The 22,031-nt window shown below is 27.9% G+C and overlaps 4 protein-coding genes across 5 annotated transcripts in view; 2 read left to right on the forward strand and 2 right to left on the reverse strand.

Moving 5' to 3' along the window:
• The window catches only part of LOC113371543 (GAS2-like protein pickled eggs), a 44,030-nt gene extending 28,533 nt beyond the window's left edge, over positions 1-15,497 (reverse strand). The window contains exons 1-2 of the mRNA XM_026612171.1: positions 14,833-15,497; positions 249-426 (exon numbers count right to left, since the gene is read on the reverse strand). Coding sequence (XP_026467956.1) covers positions 249-426; positions 14,833-15,009 — 355 coding nt within the window. The 5' untranslated portion in view covers positions 15,010-15,497. The remainder of the gene's footprint in view (positions 1-248; positions 427-14,832) is intronic.
• An 808-nt stretch (positions 15,498-16,305) lies between these two features.
• LOC113371560 (cyclin-dependent kinase 1) lies at positions 16,306-18,213 on the forward strand. Of its 2 annotated transcripts, none has more exons than XM_026612192.1 (6): positions 16,306-16,427; positions 16,502-16,658; positions 16,745-16,937; positions 17,233-17,543; positions 17,719-17,821; positions 17,882-18,213. In XM_026612192.1, exons 2-6 carry the CDS (start codon positions 16,510-16,512, stop codon positions 18,023-18,025), a joined length of 900 nt encoding a protein of 299 aa, XP_026467977.1. In that variant the 5' UTR covers positions 16,306-16,427; positions 16,502-16,509; the 3' UTR covers positions 18,026-18,213. The 2 variants fall into 2 exon arrangements, with proteins under 2 accessions (XP_026467977.1, XP_026467978.1); XM_026612193.1 differs by having other exon boundaries at positions 16,313-16,431.
• Positions 18,214-18,922: 709 nt separating this feature from the next.
• Positions 18,923-20,578, forward strand: LOC113371561 (spermidine synthase). Its single transcript, XM_026612194.1, has 4 exons — positions 18,923-19,134; positions 19,344-19,464; positions 19,689-20,165; positions 20,236-20,578. The coding sequence occupies exons 1-4, from the start codon at positions 19,004-19,006 to the stop codon at positions 20,377-20,379; spliced, it is 873 nt and encodes a 290-aa protein (XP_026467979.1). The 5' UTR covers positions 18,923-19,003; the 3' UTR covers positions 20,380-20,578.
• LOC113370368 (peroxisome assembly protein 12) lies at positions 20,530-21,969 on the reverse strand. Its single transcript, XM_026611035.1, has 6 exons — positions 21,816-21,969; positions 21,656-21,764; positions 21,176-21,578; positions 20,879-21,100; positions 20,652-20,760; positions 20,530-20,586 (listed from the first exon to the last, which is right to left on the reverse strand). The coding sequence occupies exons 1-6, from the start codon at positions 21,933-21,935 to the stop codon at positions 20,530-20,532; spliced, it is 1,020 nt and encodes a 339-aa protein (XP_026466820.1). The 5' UTR covers positions 21,936-21,969.
• Between the last annotated feature and the right edge of the window lie 62 nt (positions 21,970-22,031).

Consider the following 22,031-nt stretch of genomic DNA (forward strand, 5'->3'; position numbering starts at 1 on the left):
GCAAAAATCTAATACGTAGTTAATATATGTATTCGATACAAAGAAAATATGATTTTATAACTCTATATATAGCCTTGAGACGATGACTATCAGACGTGTAAACTTCACCATAATTATACAAATACCTCTTATCACTATTCACTATTCATACATTAGCATTTAAACAAAAAAAACTGCAAATACAAATCTTGAAACTACGACTGTTTTATTTAAAGTGTCAATAAATATTACCACCAGGAAACACTCACCAGGTCTAGCGGCAGGAAGTATTGGCAAATCGTCCTCTTGGTTCCTCAAGAGCGACAACAGATGTTGATGATGGACTTTGACGCTCGTCGTGAGACTAGTTGACGACGTTAAAGACACCGACTTTGCGAGCCTCCGAGATACGTAAGACTCGGCCATCGCTCGCACATTGTTGGCATGCTGTAAATAAAATAAACAAATGATATAAATAAGTATTAAATACAATATTGTCTTAGGACGATGTTGTAGATTTTATCACATGGTGAATGGACTGAACAATGTCCTCATAAAATTGACCTCTACTTAGAAAGGAAAAGCCATGTGGCCAATATTGACGCGTTTTCTATAAGATTCAGTGAAAAATGTTGTTTGGTGTCTGAGAAAAAGTCTGACTCACAAAAGTTTCAGCTCGAAGAACATTTTTTTAACTAAAAACCAAGTTAAGCGCATGTAGCTGTTTCATGTTCTTATTAGTGTTTTATAACTGATCTAAGTATATATAATTAGCAGTCGAGAATTTCATAAATATTTAATTGTAATTTCATTTTATTAAGTTCATTGATTTTAACGCCCATTACATTGAAAAGTATTAACAGTTGATATAATAACACAAGAAGTAGAGCAAAACACGATGTTCATGAACAAATTGCATAATCACAATCAAAACAGGTTTATTATAATCTGAGATGTATTCCATGTTTTTAATAAAATTGTTGATTGCTGACATAAGAATTTCATTAAGCTGCTACAACTTTCATAACAAAATATGTGAAATCATATATGGTTTTTTTATAATCTGAATGTCAACTTGTTTTCAAATTTACTCCGAAATATCAGCTAAAAGCTTTTTAAATTAGTCAGGCTAATGTCAAAAGCTAAAAGTAATTATACATTCAATTCATACAATAACTTTAATAAACATATCAACTAAACTCTATTTAATCTAACAAATCAGCGTTACTAATCAATGTTCAATAAAATTAAGATTGAAATTGCATGCCAATATTCATTTGCGAAGAATTATTTATGAGATAATAATTTCTAATAATGACATCGTAAGTTAATTAATAATTGACAAGTTGTACTCGGCGTCTGAGTCAGAATCAACGCACTAATTTACGTCTAAAGAGAAATGTTGCAGTCGATTGAAATAAAATACAAATTTATATTATATTGATACTAGCACTATAATTAATAATATTATGATAACGTAATTAGACTAGAATACATAGATCTTTCTGATTAATAGAGTACTCTAATAACTTTAGAATAATATAAAGGCAAGGATCAACCTTAAAATCCCTAACATAATACAGATCCACTTAAAATTAGTATTTCTTGTTGATGTTAGTAAAAACATCGTATACAAAAGAATTATTCATCAATAATTATAATATAAAAATGTGTGATGTGCTATGATTCATGAAAATATTTTGGAATTAATTTTTTCCTAATCTATTTTTAGCTCTTGCACCATTCGATGAGAATTTCTCAAAGAAAATAAAATACAGGAAAATGTGATGATTAAGACCGGATTACTAATAATACACTTTAGTATTTTCGTAGAAAAAGAGATAAGAAATAACTTATATTATGTATCATGCTAGTAGGTCGTCATTGTATATTCAGTTGTAATTAAGATAATTAAAATTTTGCTAGAACTTTTCTTTATTTTAGAGTGTCTCAATATTATATAGAATCACACAAGACTCATTGAATTATTCTATTACCATTCGGCTGTTTTTTACTTCGGTTAGTAAAGTTCCCAAGCTCCTACACGAGATGTAAAATTTCACTATCGTTCATTTTAGCTCTACGCATATCGGATTGAATTTTACGACGGCATGCATAAACGCATAACAAACAATGGATTCATTTTCTTTAATGAAAATGCATTTATTGTTGTGCAAATCGTATATTTTGCGTATAAGGTGTTCATTGAATGACTTCGTATTGTGATTATGACATGCGAAACAGACGTGACGTGTTACATGTCTCCGTTGGCGCTACAATTCGATATATCAGAAAGATTTAGAGAAACGAATATTAATGAAATTTATTTGAAAATTGAGTATGAGTTGTATTTGTTGAAGATTTGACCAGCCTCCTATGTAATCAACCCGAAATTCTTGAACAACAACAGTCCTTTAGATTGTTTTGAGTTGGGAGTTTAGCAAGAAGGATGAGAGTAATAACATGCAGATTTTCAATATGAATACAACACAAAATAATTGTTCACACGCCTAGCTTAAATAAGACAATAAAAATACTACAAAATCTGCCAAAAATCCCATAAATTTCCCAAGCATTTATATTCACAATAATGAGTATTCTCCATCAAATAAAGTACCTACAAATTAACTACATCCGTTTTTATTCCAACTGTTGATAACATCAATGACAATTTCCCATACAATACTTAATTGGCGATCAATTTAGGTTATAAGGAAGTGAGCGACATAAGGGACACTCTCTCCCAGATTAGATATGAAACTTGGATGTTAGTTCATATACAACAAAGAACATTCAACAGATAGTCGACGAACTACAAATGCAATATTTAAATTGTTCAATGAGATAAACATGACCCATAAAATATTTTATGAACACATGTCATAGCATCTATCAGCAACAAAGCTACTTATTTGAAAATGGAAAGTCGATAATTGTAGTTATTGATATTAATGCTCTTGTGTGATTATATTTATTTCCTTATAATTCGTGGAAGTGAACTAAAGATCAAGAAATAATATTTATTATTCGATCAATAAAGATTATCACAGAATTGTTTATAGAGAGTGCAGACTCGTATTTTTATTACCATAAAAAAGTGAAGATATTCATTGATGACTTAGTAAATTTGTAAGAATGTGATAATTGATAGAGCATCATTGTCATGTGACTACTACTAATAATCAAATAAAACATGTAGGACGTTGTCTGCATTGTACTAGTATTATTTAGTATACTGTGATATGCATTTCAAATTTTGTTATGACTAGAACCGATAATAAGGTCATTAAAAATTATCATTTTGAATAATATATCCTATTAAAAATAAAAATGTGTTATAATTATTTTTGCACGATTTTAAAATTCCTACACATAAATAAAATATTCATTATCGATGCTGTTTTTTTTTAAAAGTATAGACTTTATATTATTATTTCTATTTATTATGAAATGTATCAATTTTAATTAGAATATAATAATAACTATAAAATAATAAATCATAGTGATTTAATTCACAAAGCGCAATTAAACTCATTGAATAAAAATGTTACAGATCGATACTTAGCATTAGCAAACTCTATTGTACTATTGATTATGTATCAATAATTCAACAATTAGATACAGATCTCTCTTTAATGACCGATATCTTAACAAGCACATATGTATTCAACTTTTAAATTATACACATATTGTTAGTAATCATCTTTCAAATGATAGGTTTATCGCAACACATACGACCAAAAAAAGCTACTTGACCTCATTGCAATATAGCAAGAAATGATTGTACACGTACGTGAATGCATATGATATTAATAAAATTTATGTAATGATCAAGTAAACGACGATTACTTAGAAATATCATGATCTGAGATATGTCGATATTGTATAAATGAATTAAAAATTCAATTCAATTCTCTTTTGTATATAATATAGATTCAAGTTTTAGAGTAATAGATAATAGGACTTAATAGAATTTATATCCGAATTGGCGTGAAATTTCAGGAATGTTTCGATTAGAAAGTGCATACTATCCATGATAGCTGTTGCAAATCGAATTAATTTATAAAATCATTAAACTGATACGATCCTATTATGGATTAAAATTGAGCAGCAATTAATAACCCAGCGGTGACAAGAACTGGGCTTGTTCGAACCACATACCGTTGGCATAACCTGCATGCTCTCTATATCAGCTTAGAATATTTTACCTTATTTGGTCACAGCGATCAAATATAAATGTTAATGAGCAGCATATAACTATAGCGAATTAATTGCGTGTAAATAATTGCGATACAGTACCTACATATTATATTTTCTAAATAAACATTGCATATTGAATAAGGTTGCCCATTTCCAAGCCACCTTGAAAGCGGCTGCAATAAATTAGCATAGAAAATTAATTTATGTCGTAAGAATATGAAATTGATATCATTCATCAATATGACAAAAATAATTATGTTTCATTTTAGATAAAAGATCGCTCTAAAAATCGCTTTTAATAGAATCAGCATTTAATATGGCTTTATCAGTATTTAATACAGATTTATTTTATTATGGATTTTATATAAATCAATTATAAAATAGTTACAAACATTTTTTTGTCACTCAGGTCTATGAAACAATGATATATTCAATCCAGGAATCAAAACAAAAGACTTGACGTCATTCTTCGCATCAACCAAACATATGTATGTTGATCATAGACTTTATACACATGTATATTATAATGTCTTTGATGTCGATTAATTAAATTTGTTATTTTTATGGTACAAAATACAATGCAACATAACTTTAATCATGAAAAATAGAAATAAAATAAAATTTTCTTTAAAAGCTTCTAAATACTAAATATTTTTCAATTGCTATGTGCAAGTGAAAAAAAATGATAACATTACATGATATAAAATCAGAACTAGTGGGGCGCATGGCATCGTGCCTTAAGGCAAATTGCTGGAACTTCCCGTACCAAAAATTCTTTTTTTTTTTAAAAAGATCAACATTTTTGAAAAAAAATTACTCTGAAAAAATTAGATTTTTGAGAAACTATAAATTTTTGACAAAAATTTCCTTTTTTTGAAGATAAAAATATTTTGAACTTTTTTTCAAAGCAATCGTACTGCTTTAACTGCATAGAGACGAATCATCGAAGCGCGTAAGCGCCGCGTCACCGTCTAACGAATAAACATTGGTACGGAACCCATAGGAATGTAAACAAAATTTATACTTATTGTTAAAATCTCTATAAAATATCTGATAATTTGATGCGCATATGTCTAATAATCATTTTTGACAGCCAAATAGCATCTTTTTTTTACTTTTTTCTACTAGATCTCCGAAACCGTTAGATCTGCTTTCATGAAAATTTGATCAGTTCTTCATCTTGTTAATACAAGTAAAATGTTTTTTGAATTATTCAAATCGGACGCTCCGTTCTCTTAAAAACTGAGTTACCGTTTTTGGAATTTTTGACCCCATATCTTTGGAACGGTTGGACCTGCCTCGCCAAAAACTAATCAGCACGTCTCCTTATCAATACGAATCGAACGTTTTTTGAATTATTCAAATCGCTTCATCCGTGTTCCCAAAATCGTCGACGAAAATTTGTATGCGCACACACACACACATACATCCACTTTTTCTAAGGTATGCCAAAATGTTTAGAAGATTTTGAAATATAAAGATATATAAAAATTTTCATTTTCGATTTTTTTGCGATTACTATAACTTGCCCTACGGGAGTTAAAAAAATTATAAGTGCAACCTAGAGCTTTGATCAAACTTTGGAGTCGGAGGTCGTGAATAATATTTCTAGAATCACAGTCGAAAATAATGACACATTTGCCTCAACTATTAGGACTTTTTGGCAATAAAATTAAAAATCAAATTTATATTGATTTCGCAAAAATCAAATAATTGTGAAGTCCGTAAATGCAATCATTTATTATGTAAGGTTAGAATTTGCACAACGACCTTTTGTTAACCGATTGATCTAGAAGTCTTTGTCAAGATCCGTAACAGTAACAGATTATTACTTTTATCTGCCACCTTCTCAATCTGTATGTTCCGTTTTATCTACATCTGTGATATTTATCATTAACGTCTGCAAGCAACACCTAACGGCAAAGCGACATAAAATATAAGTCTCCTCGACTTGAATCAGGCAGGCGACCAGGCGACCAGGCGACTATCTCAAGAAATGTTTTATTGCTATCCCAATGCCGGGCTGATTCTATAGTATAATATAATAGTATATACTAGGCACGGGCTCAATATACGCCAACATTCTCTATCAATGCGCTCTTTGAGATTATATTATGTATCGAGACCAGTTTTTGTATAAGCCGACTCATTAAGTTTCATGACTTCATTGTCACAGCGAACGCGCCGTGTCCATACCAGACACGAAGATAACATTACACACAAAGCACTTAACAATGGCTCATTTTATCAGGCCTTATGAGATATATTAATACTATAAATTACGAATGGAATTATAATAATCGACCGCAAACATCTAGAACTGCTAATAATTCTATGGGTGACTGGATCTGCTCGATTACAATACTCATTTCATGTTTATGTGTATAAGAATGAATAATGTATGCGAAATGCTGTACTGCTTGATATGATAACGATTTGTTTCTTTATGTATCTTTTTATTGTTTTTAAACAGGTTGTATAAATTACATCGTCAGTTTTCTATATTTGCATAAAATAAAATGTGCAAGAAGGCCATCTAAGCAAATATCTCTTAACGCTTATGCTGAGAAAGTCCTTATTAATTCACAAGTTTCTATATTTTTTTCTTCAAATGCCTTTTTATTCATTAAATTTACTAAATGTCCTTTATTGGACAGTTGTAAATAAAAGAGTCAATAAAAAAATGCCTTTTTATAAATATTGTGAATTTTAACTATCATTATTAAAAACATTAATAGATATGTAAGATAACATTAATAAATATGTAACTATGAACATAAATAACATCTATTAAGAATTTATATTTATGATCTCTCATTCCAGTGTAATTTTTTTAATTGAGATACAGTATGTATGAATTTATATCTACTAATAAAAATAATTATTTACAAAAAAACTATTTAAATTTTTTTGGTTTGTCATTTTTTGTATCTTTCAAAATTATAGGTACACTTATAATGATGAAGCATTTTACGTCGAAACGTCTGAAGTAATGACCATGTTTTAAAATTATTACCTTCCCTTTACTTGATAAAACACCCCCCAAAATTTTATTATAAAAGTTATTCTACTCTATTTGCAATCCATAAAGTACCATCAATCGCATTACATATTTAAATAAAGTTTGAGTACAGATGATCAAATAATGTTTCTAGGCCTCCAAACGGTATTTAGAAATTAACACTAATTGTCCTATATTATTTCACTTATACCTTCGTGTTAAACAAATTAGAGAAAACATTCTCACTATTCAGACCCTTTATGAATATTTGCCGCAAAGATTTTACTTACAGATCATCTATGTGTAATCGATATGTAAATATTAGGTTAACAATTAAGAAAAAATGCACTCATTTTCAATATTATGTAAAAATGTATAGACTGAAAGATAAATATACTTAAACACAATATAGACATAGGATAATCAAATTAAGGCAAAGCAGAAGGAAAAATAATTAGTGAGTGAAAAATAAATAAATATAAGAGTGACTTTACCATTAAATTTAAAATGATATGGGAAAAATAATGTAAAAAATACAAAAAATGAAAAATTAACAAATAAACAAATTATGAAAAATTTTCTAAAAAATAATATCCGAAAACAAAAACTTCCAAGCACCTCTTTTGCAAACAACAAATTAAATACAACATTTATTCTCAGGGAGTAAATACTTTTCAATAAAAGTTTACAATAATAAAGATATCCAAAATCTTAAATAATATCACTTCCACAAAGTGTAAAAACTTCCACTTTCTCAAAAGAATATCTCCTTGAAAATAAAACGTTTACTTTAAAATTTGTACAACATATTTACTCTAGAAGAAATAATATTTGTATAGGAATCATGCATAATAATCGATAATCGAATTTAGTAAATTAACATTGAGTAATAGAGCCGTGCAATAAGTTTAGTGTAGTGTGAGAAACTCGACCACATAATAAAAAAATCTTGTTTCTAGTCTAATAAAATTATCATATATAAAAATAGAGATATGCATAACCATTTAAACTAATTTTACATTATACCTCTGATTTTTATGAATAATAAAGCAGTAAAATAAAACTTACAATGTCATCAATACAATCACTTTGACTATCCAATCAATTTCGATGACGTGTTATCATTTAGCTTTTTATATTTCAAAAACGAGCCGGGCTTATTACCTATTCAATGGCTGCAGCTTTTAGCTAATTTGTATGAACAATTATTTGAAAACTCGTGTCTGTATTTAATAGTAGCAAAACAATGTGCAGAATAATCTAATCAAAATAAATTAAATTTCTAAACATCTTAAAAAAATTCTACAAATCTTGAAATCTCAAGCCATCGATTCATTGTGACTTATGAACTTTCACCTTCGTGTCGTTAGAACATAAATAAACAAATAAGTAAATGAGTAAATGTTGCCGTGGGCACTATCGGCGCTGTGCAAATATGTGAATAGGTAAAAATAACATATAATGTAAATTTTATATTATTTAATAACTTGCAAGCCTATTTTGTGTGTATCTTATGCAAAATCTATGTACAGCACTGAGATTTTTATCTTTTGTGTAAAATATTATCTTATTCCGAGTTGCTATCTAAGATGCAGAGATCAACATGGGAAAACAGTCTTATCTTTGCTGAAAAACAGCTGGTTTTGACGAATCAAATTTATTTATTTTACTAGATTTTTAGACCTTACGGTAAGGTCACACTTATTTCGTTCAAAATGTGACTAGTGTAACAGTCGAACTAATGTTTTTTAGACATTTTTACTATTTGGAGATTAGTTTTCAGCCATTGACTGTATCAAAAATTTAAAATAATGGTTAGCTAATGCTAATGCGTATAAACATTAGTTAGAGCTTTTTAACATTTTTGTGACTATTAACACATTGAGAACCAACGTCAAGAAAATATGATTTGTTCAAATAAAATAGGAGTACCAAATCTTCAACATTCTCTTATTCATATATTATACTATAACATTACATAGCTACGTTATCCGAGAATAGGTCCACTAATCAGTACAATCAGTATCTCAAGAAATAAAAAAGTGGACAACATTAGGTAGGCAAATGTTACAATATTTCAGAAAGAAAAATTATTAATCGCTTAAAACAATAGATACGAGAATAGAGTAAAAATTACGTATGAGTGAAAGTCTGGAATTCGTAAATTCAGATTTTTTGTTTTGTCTACACATATAATCCGAGGCCGAGATTCGCATACTTTTTGTCCGCGGACACGAAATCGATGTTCGTCTACCTGCTGAGTCTTTGCTTTGACGTGGAATGTCGTAATACGTGTGAATATTGTATTAAAGCAAATTATTTAAAATGTTCCTGAACATACTATGTATTTTCTTTTCCGTGATAGAACTCAAGAGCGATTTTTATAGCAATGTTACTCGAATCGATCGTAGAAAGTTAGCATAGTGCGATACCGACTTACAGAGAATCGATTGATGGGAATCGAACATTTACTTACAAGGCAAAATTTCAATTCCATCAGTAATACTCCAAATTATAAATTATTGGTGGAAATATGATTAATGTTCATGTTTCACACTTAATAACAACAATCACGAATCTATTGCATAAACTATTATTTTAACTGCTATGACATATACAGCACAGACACGCCGGGGGAAATCACGATTGATAAAGGATATATAATATCAACAGGCGTTTCTAGATTGCTTCAAATATCAAAGAGAAATATATTCTGAAAAATAGCAGCTCAATAAAGAAATTTTTTTTGAAAAAAAATAGCAGCTCAATAAAGAAAGAATATCACTTTGAAATAATAGTAGCTCAATGCAAAAAACAATGTGGAAATGTTGAAATTGATGTACAAATCATGATATTATATAAAGTATATTTTATATAAAGAGAATGAACATTAGATTTGCTAAAATCACATTTCATTTATTAATATTAATGTGCCCTGATCAGTTTATTTGTTTGACCTAGTTATAGGTCTAAATATTATGAGTACATATAATATCTACTAACAGAAAACCACTATAGAAGATTGAAAAGAAAATTGCCACTTGATCTAATTGTAAGTCAACATTAATCAATATTATTAATTTCTAGGATAATTTATAATTTATATTTAATTATAATTATATTCTATTAGATTATCGTTACATATTATCTATGGAATTGATAATTAACTATTGAGTTGTTTTTCCAGCATGTCATTAATTTAATACCTATTCTAATAATAACTATTTTTTATGCAAACACAATATCTTTTGAAAATTTCTATAAATCAACTTCGACATAATAAAGATCAAACAATACGCACATTACTAGATTCTTAATCAAATTTTGAAAATTTTTGATATTTTTTAATAAAAATTGATCAATTATGTATTAGCGCCCCAATCGATGATCAAAAAATGACATTGTGCTTTTGATGCTTTCTGCAATAAAACTGGATTTCATTGTAAAATCTTTCCGTGATAGAATGGCATTTCAAGTAAAATCATCCTTGTTTATGTCATATTTGTACTACTTAAAATAATCAATATTCCTGGCTTGCAATAATATCTTAATTTGACTTATAGGTAGATCTAATTGAAATTGTTCAAATAACATAAATTAGACAAGTCACTCCTACATTGGTTCATTGGTTTTTCCGTGGTCACATATATATGAGACTATACTTTCGAGCTTGTGCACGCCATATAAACTGGTGCGAAATCAATATTACTGTCTACTGCCAGGAGATGTTCTTCATAATAAATTTTGATCTTTCAAATAAATAAGATTAGTTATAAGGTGGTTAGGAATAAATTTACATATGCGTGATATTATTTATGCTTGACTTTCAATAAATAAACTAAAACAATTTGGTTATTTAGAACGTACAGTTATATCGTGATTATATTCATGATTTTTGGTTCAATGTGATTTATAATATATATACTACCCAGTAAGCTTTTCCGATTTTGATTTATAATATTTAAGACAAAACAATTTATCATTTCTTATTGATATAATTATGGAATAATAATTTCGACCAATTATGCAGTTACATATAACACAAAATTCAGCCAAACTTGTAAAATGCTCATACACCAAGCCAAATCGGTAAACTGATTTTTTCTTAATCATTTCTCACAAAAACCCAATCCAAATTGAAAGTCGAACTGTAGGATCAATAGAATTTGTGTTTTTATAATAAAATAGAAATACTAATACAAAGTAGTAACTAACTGGAAAAAAATCTGGAACAATATAAAAAAGAAACCATTGTCCAAAAATAAATATTAGACGTTGAACCATAATTTTTTACCATAATAAGATGTTTAGTTTAAAAGATCTTTTTATATTTTGACTAAATGCCTATTGTATTTGTATTTGCTGACAATGAGTTTTAAGCTAAACTTGGCTGAATGATGAAATTTTAACTAAAAAATTATATGCATACGTTTATAATCTTAACATTAAGAAGTATCTATAAATAAATTCTCACAAATCTGTTTTATACATTAACACGTTAATCGCCATGTCAGTCATATATGTGTGGCATAAAAAATTGTGTTTTTCTATGAATTTTGACAAAACAATTTGTTCTTTGATACATTAAGTTTTCTCGGTGCATTTTTAAATAAATTATCTAATAAAGTTACTAGAGTTTGATATTGTCGTGGCGATTAACGTGTTAATATCCAGATACAGACGGTATTCACATATTTCTTGGGGGGGGGTAACACCATTATATATTTTTTATTTAATCAAACACTAGCCAATCACACAAAAATCAATATTTTTAAAATTCCCGCTAATTTCTCTAGCTATAGATATGCGCTACAATAAGTAGTACATACAATTATTTTTCTAAATCCTAGATGCCTTGTGAAAATGTCTGTGGTGCCTTCGTTTTTGAATATTTTGAGTATTTTTCTCTTTTCTCCAGATATAGACGGTGTTTGGTTATTTTATCAAAATAGACAAACTGTTCACATATTTCTTAAGGGTAACACGTTTGTAAATTTCTTATTTATTCAAATACTAGCCAATCACACAAAAATCAATATCATTAAAATTTCCTGCAAATTTCTTTAGCTATAAGCATGTGCTACAGCTGGTAGTATATGTAATTATTTTTCTAAATTCTTGCGCCTTGGAAATGTCTGTGGTGCAATCGTTTTTGAATATTTTCTCCATTTGCTAAATAACTATTAACTTTACTAAATAACTTTTTTCAATATCATAATTTTATCACCATTCCGTCCACCCAAAAAAATGACAAAAATCACGTTTTTCAGACTGTTGCAGTGGTGTTACCCCTTGATAATCATTTTTTGCGTTAGATAGATAAGATAACGCGTTGTCGGATATTTGTCGTTTTAATTCGAAAAATGAGGGAAATTTCTATTACTTTCCTGATGAGTTAATTTCTAAAATAAAAATCTACAAAGCAGTACATGAAAACAGCTGCATGATGATCAATATTTGACTTCCCACGACTACATCGTCTCTCGGCATCAATTTATATCTACATAGCACGTGTAGTAAAACTCCAACTCTATACATATAATGTGAAACAAACATCAGTTTAAGACTCAGAGATGTTGAAAGGTGAAAAGTTCATTTAAAAGTAAACATGCAAGTAGTTAAATTTATTTATCTAATGCCAACAATCCACGAATACATCATAGACAAATTGATGAGAACAAAACTAGTATTGTGATAAGTTTGTAATTAATAGAAATTTATTCGCGTTATTATAGTGGTAAATACTTTTTATATTTGTTTAAGCCTATGGAGATATTGAACAATAGAAATTGTTTGAATTGTGTTTTTAATTCCTATACAGTTAATTATTCTAATTTAAACATGCGTGTACCATGATATTATATATTTTAAATAAATATTGTTGTAACGGGAAGACATTAATGATAAATATATCAATTTATAAATATTCGCACGATCCGAGAAAACGTAAATTATAGCGCAAATATATTTTCAACTGCGGTTAGATAAAATTATATTTCATCTAAAACATATTAATTAATATTCCTAAATTCAATCAGTTTATTTTACACTATGTTTCGTTAAGTCGCCAAATAATAATAATATCCATATAACTATAAGTTTGCCTTTAAATTCAATATGATAATTAACTGTGTTTATATATTCATTTCAGTTTAATATATAGAGTTCATCAACTATTCTAAAATCTTTGTAGCATTTTTTTATTTTGGATCCTAAATTTTAAAATAATCATATACTGTCTAATTTTGGTGCCATATTTTAGTTAAGGCTAATAAAAAGAAAATTATAACTTATCATAACAAGTAATTAAAATTGTTTACATATATGGGTTAACAACTAAATTTGATAAGATTTAAGCAAACAATATGTTTGAGAAAAGCAGAAAATGATGAATTATTATATATATATATATATATATATATATATATATATAATTTATAGAAGCATTAAATTTTTGGAATGCAATTCAATTTTAAATAGTTACCAAAATAAGCATAAAATCAACTACTAAGGATAGCATTAAGCGAGGGGAAAATCTCTAAAATAAGATAGAAAAGAAAATATTGTCCAAAAATAAATATAAGCACGTTGAACCATAATCTTTTAAATAAGATGTTTAGCTTTTAAAAGATGTGTTTGTGTTTTTACTGGATGCACATTTGCTTTTGTATTTACTGAATTTAAACCTCATTTGTTAATTAAAATATATTATAAATGGAAGTATATGATCGAACTGATAAAATTCTTAACGTCTTTATTATTACAAAACGAACATCAATTTTACTATATATACCATTTTTATTGTTTTATGAAAAAAGCCGAATAATTCACAAATTTTTTAATAATAATTTTTTGAGTTGAAGACGACGTGAAATTTAAATGTTTTTTATTACTTTCATATTCTTGACCTTTTTAACACTTTGATAGAAAATCTAATCATCAATGTTATATTCCGAATGAGAAAAAACGAACTTGAATGCAAATTATATATTGGCACTTTTTAATTTTTAAATATTTCATTGAAGATAATCCACAGAAAATATATGTAGATAGATTATTATATAGAAAAAAATTGATTAAAAGAGAGATGGGGCGAAGTAAATCTAAATAATTTAAGATTAATTATATACAAAAATTAGGATTCAATAAAAATTAGAATCCAGCAAACATGTTATTATATTTCGACTCTATTATAAAAATAATATTATTGTATCTTCTTGAAATAATTTAAACCCATGAAGCACTTAATATAAATTATACTTCGATTAGATTAGTGATTTGAAAAAAAAGGTGCAATATAAGAAATAAACTGACATTGAAATGAAAGAAAAAGTAAGTCAGAATTTAGCATGCCTTCAAAGAATAAAGGCTTATTATAAAAATGATAATAACAATGAAAATTAAATATTGGATACCATTTCTTCTTCGATAATGAATATATATCGAATTTATATGTACTGTTTTATAATTTTCCTTAATATTATTACATGCAAATGAGAGCTTTCATATAAGAACATAGTCAAATTAAATATCAGTAATAGTTATATTACTATTATTCTGAATAGTTGTTGAAAACAATTTAACAATCTCATAATATAAAAAATATATTGTATAGAAAAGTATAACTTTATAAAACATGACTGATAACTAACCTTGCACAAGGCGACTCCGGTGTCAAGCTTGTCCATAAAATTAACAAAATTAATACAGAGTTCTGGATACAGGCAATTAAGCCATTCTGCTAAATCTTCCCTCATGGCAACGAGATATTCCTCACTAGACTTGAAAGGCCGGAAAGGCCGAGCCTCCAATAATATTGTGTTTGCCATTTTGACAGTTATCTTTTACCTCATTATTTATACACAAACAATTTTTGGTTAAAAAGTCCTAAGACGAATGTCAACAAAAAATTCACAGGGGTTTATCATAAATGGAGGATTATTTATTTCAACTTTAAACAGTGATTTATTAAAACATAACCTTGCACTACTTTCCATTTCATTTGTGTTTCTGATTATCACAAAGCGGTGAAGAATGATTGTGATTGCTTAATGTTACTTGGTAAACTTAAAATTTTCTTATCATGCTGTAAAGTTCAATAATAGATCAATCCCGAATTAAATTATTTACCAACAATTACATACTATTGAAAAAATAATTTTTAAGTCACAAAGTTCATTTTCAACATAAAAATTTAATATCGACCTCTTTGAAAAGAAGTTATTTATGCTATTTTATGGAAATTTAAAATTTTCAGTTATAAACATTTAATGTCAACTAGTCTATCACAACAAATCGTCTAAAATCACAACAATAAATTAATGCATGAATCGCGATCGAATTCGATCTGGAAACTGGTACTTCGTGCTTCGATACACATGCGTTTGGCTTTGGTGGGGTAAAGCTCTCTTCGTATATTCTCGTTCTACAACGACATAAGTCGGATGATTTTCGTGTAGCTTCATGGTAGCTTCCCTTGCCCAAGAAAACAATATTAAAGAATAATAGTCTTTTATTTATTTACAATTAAACAATATATAATAATAAATGTGTATTTTTCTTTTAAATAAGAGTTAAGTTATATACTACTTTTTTAATTCAAAACTATATCCTTAAAATCTCGCCTCGTTCGTTATTCATCAATTGATCAACTCTCATTTGTTTTTATCTACAACAACTTATGGTTGGCCGTTGTACACAACTTATTAATCTTATGACAAGTATCAATATTTAAACCTTAATAAATGTTAATACATGTTCTGTAAATATATCAAAGCATTAAAATTAAAGACTTCCATTATGATTGACATAAAAAGTTATGAAGAGAAGGAACGTGCAAGTAATATTCTATTATTAGTATTTATTTAATATCTTTTTTTAAGGTTATCAATAATCAATGAATATTAATAATTTAAATAAATAAGATATTTCAATATTGAATTAAATTTTGGAAGAGAATAGCCACCGATACAAGAAAAAATGATTTAATTGATTTTAATACAGTTAATTATAAAACAACACAAACAAAATTCAATTAACTAGTTGACCACGTTACTAACGCCAAAGTTCACTAGAAGTTATGTCGTTGTGTTGGTATTAACCATTTTCGAACATAACTGTCTTCGATATTACTGTTTTTCACAAGCTTAGGCGGCATTAAAGAGTGTTGTTAATTTATTAAAGTAGTTTATTTCATTCCATAGTTTTATACACATTTTGCCGCTAATGATAATCACTTGTGCATCTTGCAAGTATTTTTGCAAACTTTACATGAATTAATTATTGCTATTGTAACCTAACTTTATTTGTTTGTTTCTAAAGAATCAAAAATGGGTGATTTTGTCAAAATAGAAAAAATCGGTGAGGGTACGTATGGTGTAGTATACAAAGGGAGAAACAAGATCACTGGAAAAATAGTAGCAATGAAAAAAATCCGTCTTGAATCTGAAGACGAAGGAATTCCTTCAACTGCCATCAGGTCATTATCAAATATGTTGATTGTTCTTTTATGTTGTTACAATTAAGTATTGTTTATATTCTTCTGATGGGCTATTTTATTTGCAGAGAGATTTCTTTACTAAAGGAACTTCAACATCCCAATATCGTTGCTTTAGAGGACGTTTTGATGGAGGAAGCTCGATTGTACCTAATATTTGAATTTTTATCTATGGATCTTAAGAAATACATGGATCAGTTAGGTCAAGGCAAACTATTATCCCCAGAATTAGTTAAAAGTTATTTATACCAAATTACACAGGTAGTATTAATATATGGCTATATATATATTGATTAGACTTGGTTTCTGATTAATTTATTATCTTTTATGACATTTCAAATTGCAAATTTTGTGTCTAAAACTGATTCGATTATATGAACAAAATCATTCATGAAATATTTTACATTCAACGGATTTCATTATATATTACTAAACTTCTTGTGATATGAGATATCATATCAACTTGAGATATTTAACATATCTATTGTATAATATGTGTTTGAATTATTAATCAAATTGATGATCAGCAATACTTAAATCTTTACATAATATTCAGGCGATATTATACTGCCATCAACGCAGAATTCTTCATAGAGATTTGAAACCACAAAATTTATTGATTGATAAGAATGGAGTTATTAAAGTAGCCGATTTTGGTTTGGGTCGTGCTATTGGAATACCAGTCCGTGTTTACACACATGAGGTTGTTACTTTATGGTATAGAGCACCAGAAGTATTATTAGGATCTACAAGATACTCTTGTCCTGTGGATATGTGGTCCATAGGCTGCATTTTTGCAGAGATGGCTACTAAGAAGCCTTTATTTCAGGGTGATTCCGAAATTGATCAACTATTTAGAATATTTAGGTAGTTATAAATAAATTATATACTTTTTGTCATTCAGTTCTATATTCTTATTCAAATCATAAAAATCATCTATATAAAAATGAATATTCTAGTTATATTTAGTTTATTTTGAAAATTATTTATTGCAATATATTTTATATTATTTTTTGAATAAATCATTTAATACTTATTTTAGAGTACTAAAAACTCCAACAGAAGAAATTTGGCCTGGTGTCACGAGTCTACCTGACTATAAAGCAACTTTTCCTAATTGGACCACCAATAATCTTCGTACTCAAGTAAATATTATTAAGGCAAAATATATCTTCCAACACCAATTAATCTATTATAAATTTTAGGTTAAAAACTTGGATGATAGTGGATTAGATTTACTAGAAAAAATGCTGGTTTATGACCCAATTTATAGAATTTCAGCTAAAACTGCATTAGACCATCCATATTTTGAAGGTCTTGATGAAACAACTTTGCCGAATATAAATTAATATATCATCAAATAATTTATTCATAAAATGCCTCCCGAAGGTTATAAAATATGTAAAAAAATAATATGCATACAAATATTTGTATTTGCTGTAATAATTTATAACAATTTGCTCTATGAGCATTGATTCTTTTAATTGTTCATAAAATCATGAATTTCAATCCTACTTTTCTATCCAACCTAAATACACAAGCAGCATTATTTTATAATCTAACAGTTTTTTCTTTCATTTTTTTGTTCGAAATTTTTTACAGAGTGAATTTACACCATTTATTAGACAAATGGCATTGTAATATAAACTATCAATGACAATTTGCTCAGACTGATGTAGACTGAATCCTCTTTCATGTCTTTTTCCTGACGATAGTGAGGCATTTTTTGTGCCTCCTCCTCTTTATAGATAATAAATATTATAATATATAGGCATAGTTATAATTTTCCGTAGAGACTAACTTTGGAAATGCAAAAATCATTAGCTCAAATAATGTAATGTGATTATGTATCTATGTGTATGGATATAAATCTACTACAATGAGTCTTTAATTCACTCCAACAATTAGAATCTACTACAATGTTGTAGATTGTAGAATTAAAAATATAATTCATTATTTCCTTCTAACTTATGTGTCCACTTCTTTTAATTAACTATTTGGATGCTTAATACAAACGCGAATGAGCGCAGATACCGCTAAAGACTACATAATATTGCATATCATTATTTTATATAAGAATATAATATATAAGCATGAATTATATTTCTGCAAAAATTGAAATATACTATAAATTTGAATTTTAAATTTCCCGCTTTATTATTTTATAATCGCTTCTGACTTCACGTCTCATATTTTTATTTGACACTGAATATTACGTGACGTCACTGAACATTGTTTTGCTGATACACGTGGAGTGAAGTGGTTGTGCGTTTGTATTTTACTTTATTATTTCTTTTTTTTTTTTTTAAACTAGTTTTAAGAACAATATGAATGCGATAAAAAAAGAGTGGTTTAGTGAGTTAAGTGATTTATGGCCTGGGCAATGTATGTCCCTGAAAGTTAACAAAGTTCTACATGAAGAAAAATCAGATTATCAAGATATTGCAGTTCTTGAAACGTTAGTTTTTTCTAATACTTTCTTTATTAATTTAACTATTTCTTTATTATAATTCTATTCATTTAAGTTTTTTATATTATATATTATATAATGTGTGGTACATTTTCATATATAAATGTATATTTAACTGTAAACGATGTTAAAGTTCAAGGTTCATTGATAACTCTATGAAATGTTTATCTGATAATTATACAAAAATTTTCTTCTAGATCCAATCACGGACGTGCCCTTATATTGGATGGTATCATTCAATGTACCGAACGGGATGAATTTGCTTATCAAGAAATGATTGCTTTTATTCCTTTATGCATACATAAAGATCCTAAAAAAGTAGGTTTATTGAAATTTTCTAAAGTCTTTGTTTTTGATTTTATTTAATATTTCATACAAAGTAAGAATAGAAAATTAAATTAATGACTTTTAATAAACAATGAATTTTTTTTGTTTATTATATTATGATATTTAAGTTGAAACTTAATGGTATTAAATGATCTTTTAAATTAAATAATCTGTTGATATAAAAACTTATTTCATCACTTACTATTAACATTCAGGTTTTAATAGTGGGAGGTGGCGATGGTGGAGTTGCTCGTGAGGTTGCAAAACATCCTCTGGTGCAAGAAATTCATCAAGTAGAAATTGATGCAAAAGTAATAGAAGTTTCTAAAAAGTACCTGAAATTTATGGCTCAAGGGTTTGATTCTCCAAAGCTGCATCTGCATGTTGGTGATGGCTTTGAATTCATGAAAAATCGTGTTGGAGAGTTTGATGTTATTATTACTGACAGCAGTGATCCTGTTGGACCTGCTATAACATTATTTCAAGAAAGCTACTTTGCTTTAATGAAATCAGCTTTGAGGCCAGGGGGTGTGGTTTGTTCCCAAGGAGGGACCATGTGGACTAGCCTTGATCATATTCAAGATACAGTAAAACACTGCAGGAAACAGTTTCCTAAGGTTGGTTACTGCACAATTTCTGTTCCTACATATCCATCAGGCCAAATTGGATTTGTAGTTGGAGCACTAGATAAGGTAGATTAATAGTTTACTAATACAATTACTAATCCAATACAAGCTTGTTTACAACTTGAATTATTTTCAGAATTGTGATTTGTCCACACCAAATCTTAAATTTACTGAAGAAGAATGTGACAAATTACAGCTTCGCTATTATAGTAGTGATATTCACAAAGCATCTTTTACATTGCCACGATTTGTTAAAAAAGAATTGATGTCTGTATTATGATTATCATTGTGATATGTTATATATCACTGTTATTTTCTAAACCATAATAGGCGAAGGGGTAATGCAATCAGTTAATTATTAATGATTTATATTTTTTTACATATTATGAAAAAAATGAGAGTATATTTGATAAATAAAGAATATATATTTTTAATAGGCACCATAGGGCCTTAACATATAGATCCTACTATCTGAGATAACGCAGATCTGTAAATGATTAGAATTTAAATAAAAATGATGTTACAATTTATAAATTTCATTTATTTTGTAACACTATAATATAATTTTACTAAATCATCTGTTGTAGCAGGATACTGTGTTACTGGACACCTTGAATATTTTTTTAAATGCGTTGAAATGCATTTATAGCAGTACACATACCTATTTATGATAGATCACCATTAAAAATAAATCATAGGAGAATAAGGAAATCTTATTAAATAATTTCTAAAAATATTCCTAAACTGAGACAATTTTAAATATATAAAAAATTTATTACCCAGAAACTTGTAGAGCAGTTGGCACATTCCATGTCTGCAAACACACAGGGCATTTTCCATAATATTTTACTGCCCTACCATCAATTTGTGGTGGAGGTGGATTAGGTAATGCAGCAATATTAAACTGATAATTATCTGATGACCATGATTGGAAAAATTGTATGAAGAATGCACTAACTTCAAAAAGCCTTAATAGACCTGAACCAAGAGCAGTTGATATTCTGAAAATTGATTGTTTAAAAATATCAGAGTAAACATAACTGCTTTAGGTATATGAAAATAATTTAAATAATTACTTAATTTTATTAGTAAAAAGATCAGTCCATGACCAACTTGATTGTAGATGATTTGATGGTGCATATACTAAATTAATCTTGCAAAATTTTAATAAGGTTGAATGGTAGTTTGTTGCACCTGATACATATGCTAATAATTGAATCAACTCATAGCCTTTCCAAGCGAATTTAATTATATTGAGCGTATATATAAATGTTTCAAATCTTGCATAAGTATTTTTATTTTCATTCTTAAGATCAAGAAGTATTTTGCTTTTACTTTCAATCTTCTTGAATATATAAGGCAACAAAACAACACATGCTAAGGATAAATATCGTTTCTTGGTACTCAAACTTGGTAAATCATTGAGTGCATTTGTACAAACTCTTTTCAATCCATAAAAAGATTCAGAGAATGTTGCATCTGAAAATCATTAGCAAAAATATAATTTACTATGTTGTACTTGTGAATAATGTACAAGTATGTTATAATTTATGTACCATAATTTTTGATATAGTAATACTCTATCAAGCCACTAATTAATAAGTACAGTTCATCGTAATACAATAATATTCTATTGAAATATTCAGGTCTTGTTGTAGCTAAAAACTAAAAGTAAAATATGAAATGTGAAACAATCATGAAATGTTCTACAATTACCTCAATAAGTTTTTTAAAAGCCGGATCGATTGTTGCAGCAAGAGATTCTTGAGCTATGATTTCAAATATTGTTGGCTTTATTTGAGTTGTTACTGAAAAATGTACTGCGGTTTCCGCCATAATTGTTAATTAAGCTAGTATTATTTAAATGACATGCTCTGTGATATAAATAAAATTACAGAAATGTTCTCAACTTCTTAGATGAAATGACAAACA

The sequence above is a fragment of the Ctenocephalides felis genome, unplaced genomic scaffold (genome assembly GCF_003426905.1).
Source record: "Ctenocephalides felis isolate EL2017-DRISC unplaced genomic scaffold, ASM342690v1 CF-g0.4_SCAFFOLD_01492, whole genome shotgun sequence".
Classification (NCBI taxonomy): Eukaryota; Metazoa; Arthropoda; class Insecta; order Siphonaptera; family Pulicidae; genus Ctenocephalides; species Ctenocephalides felis.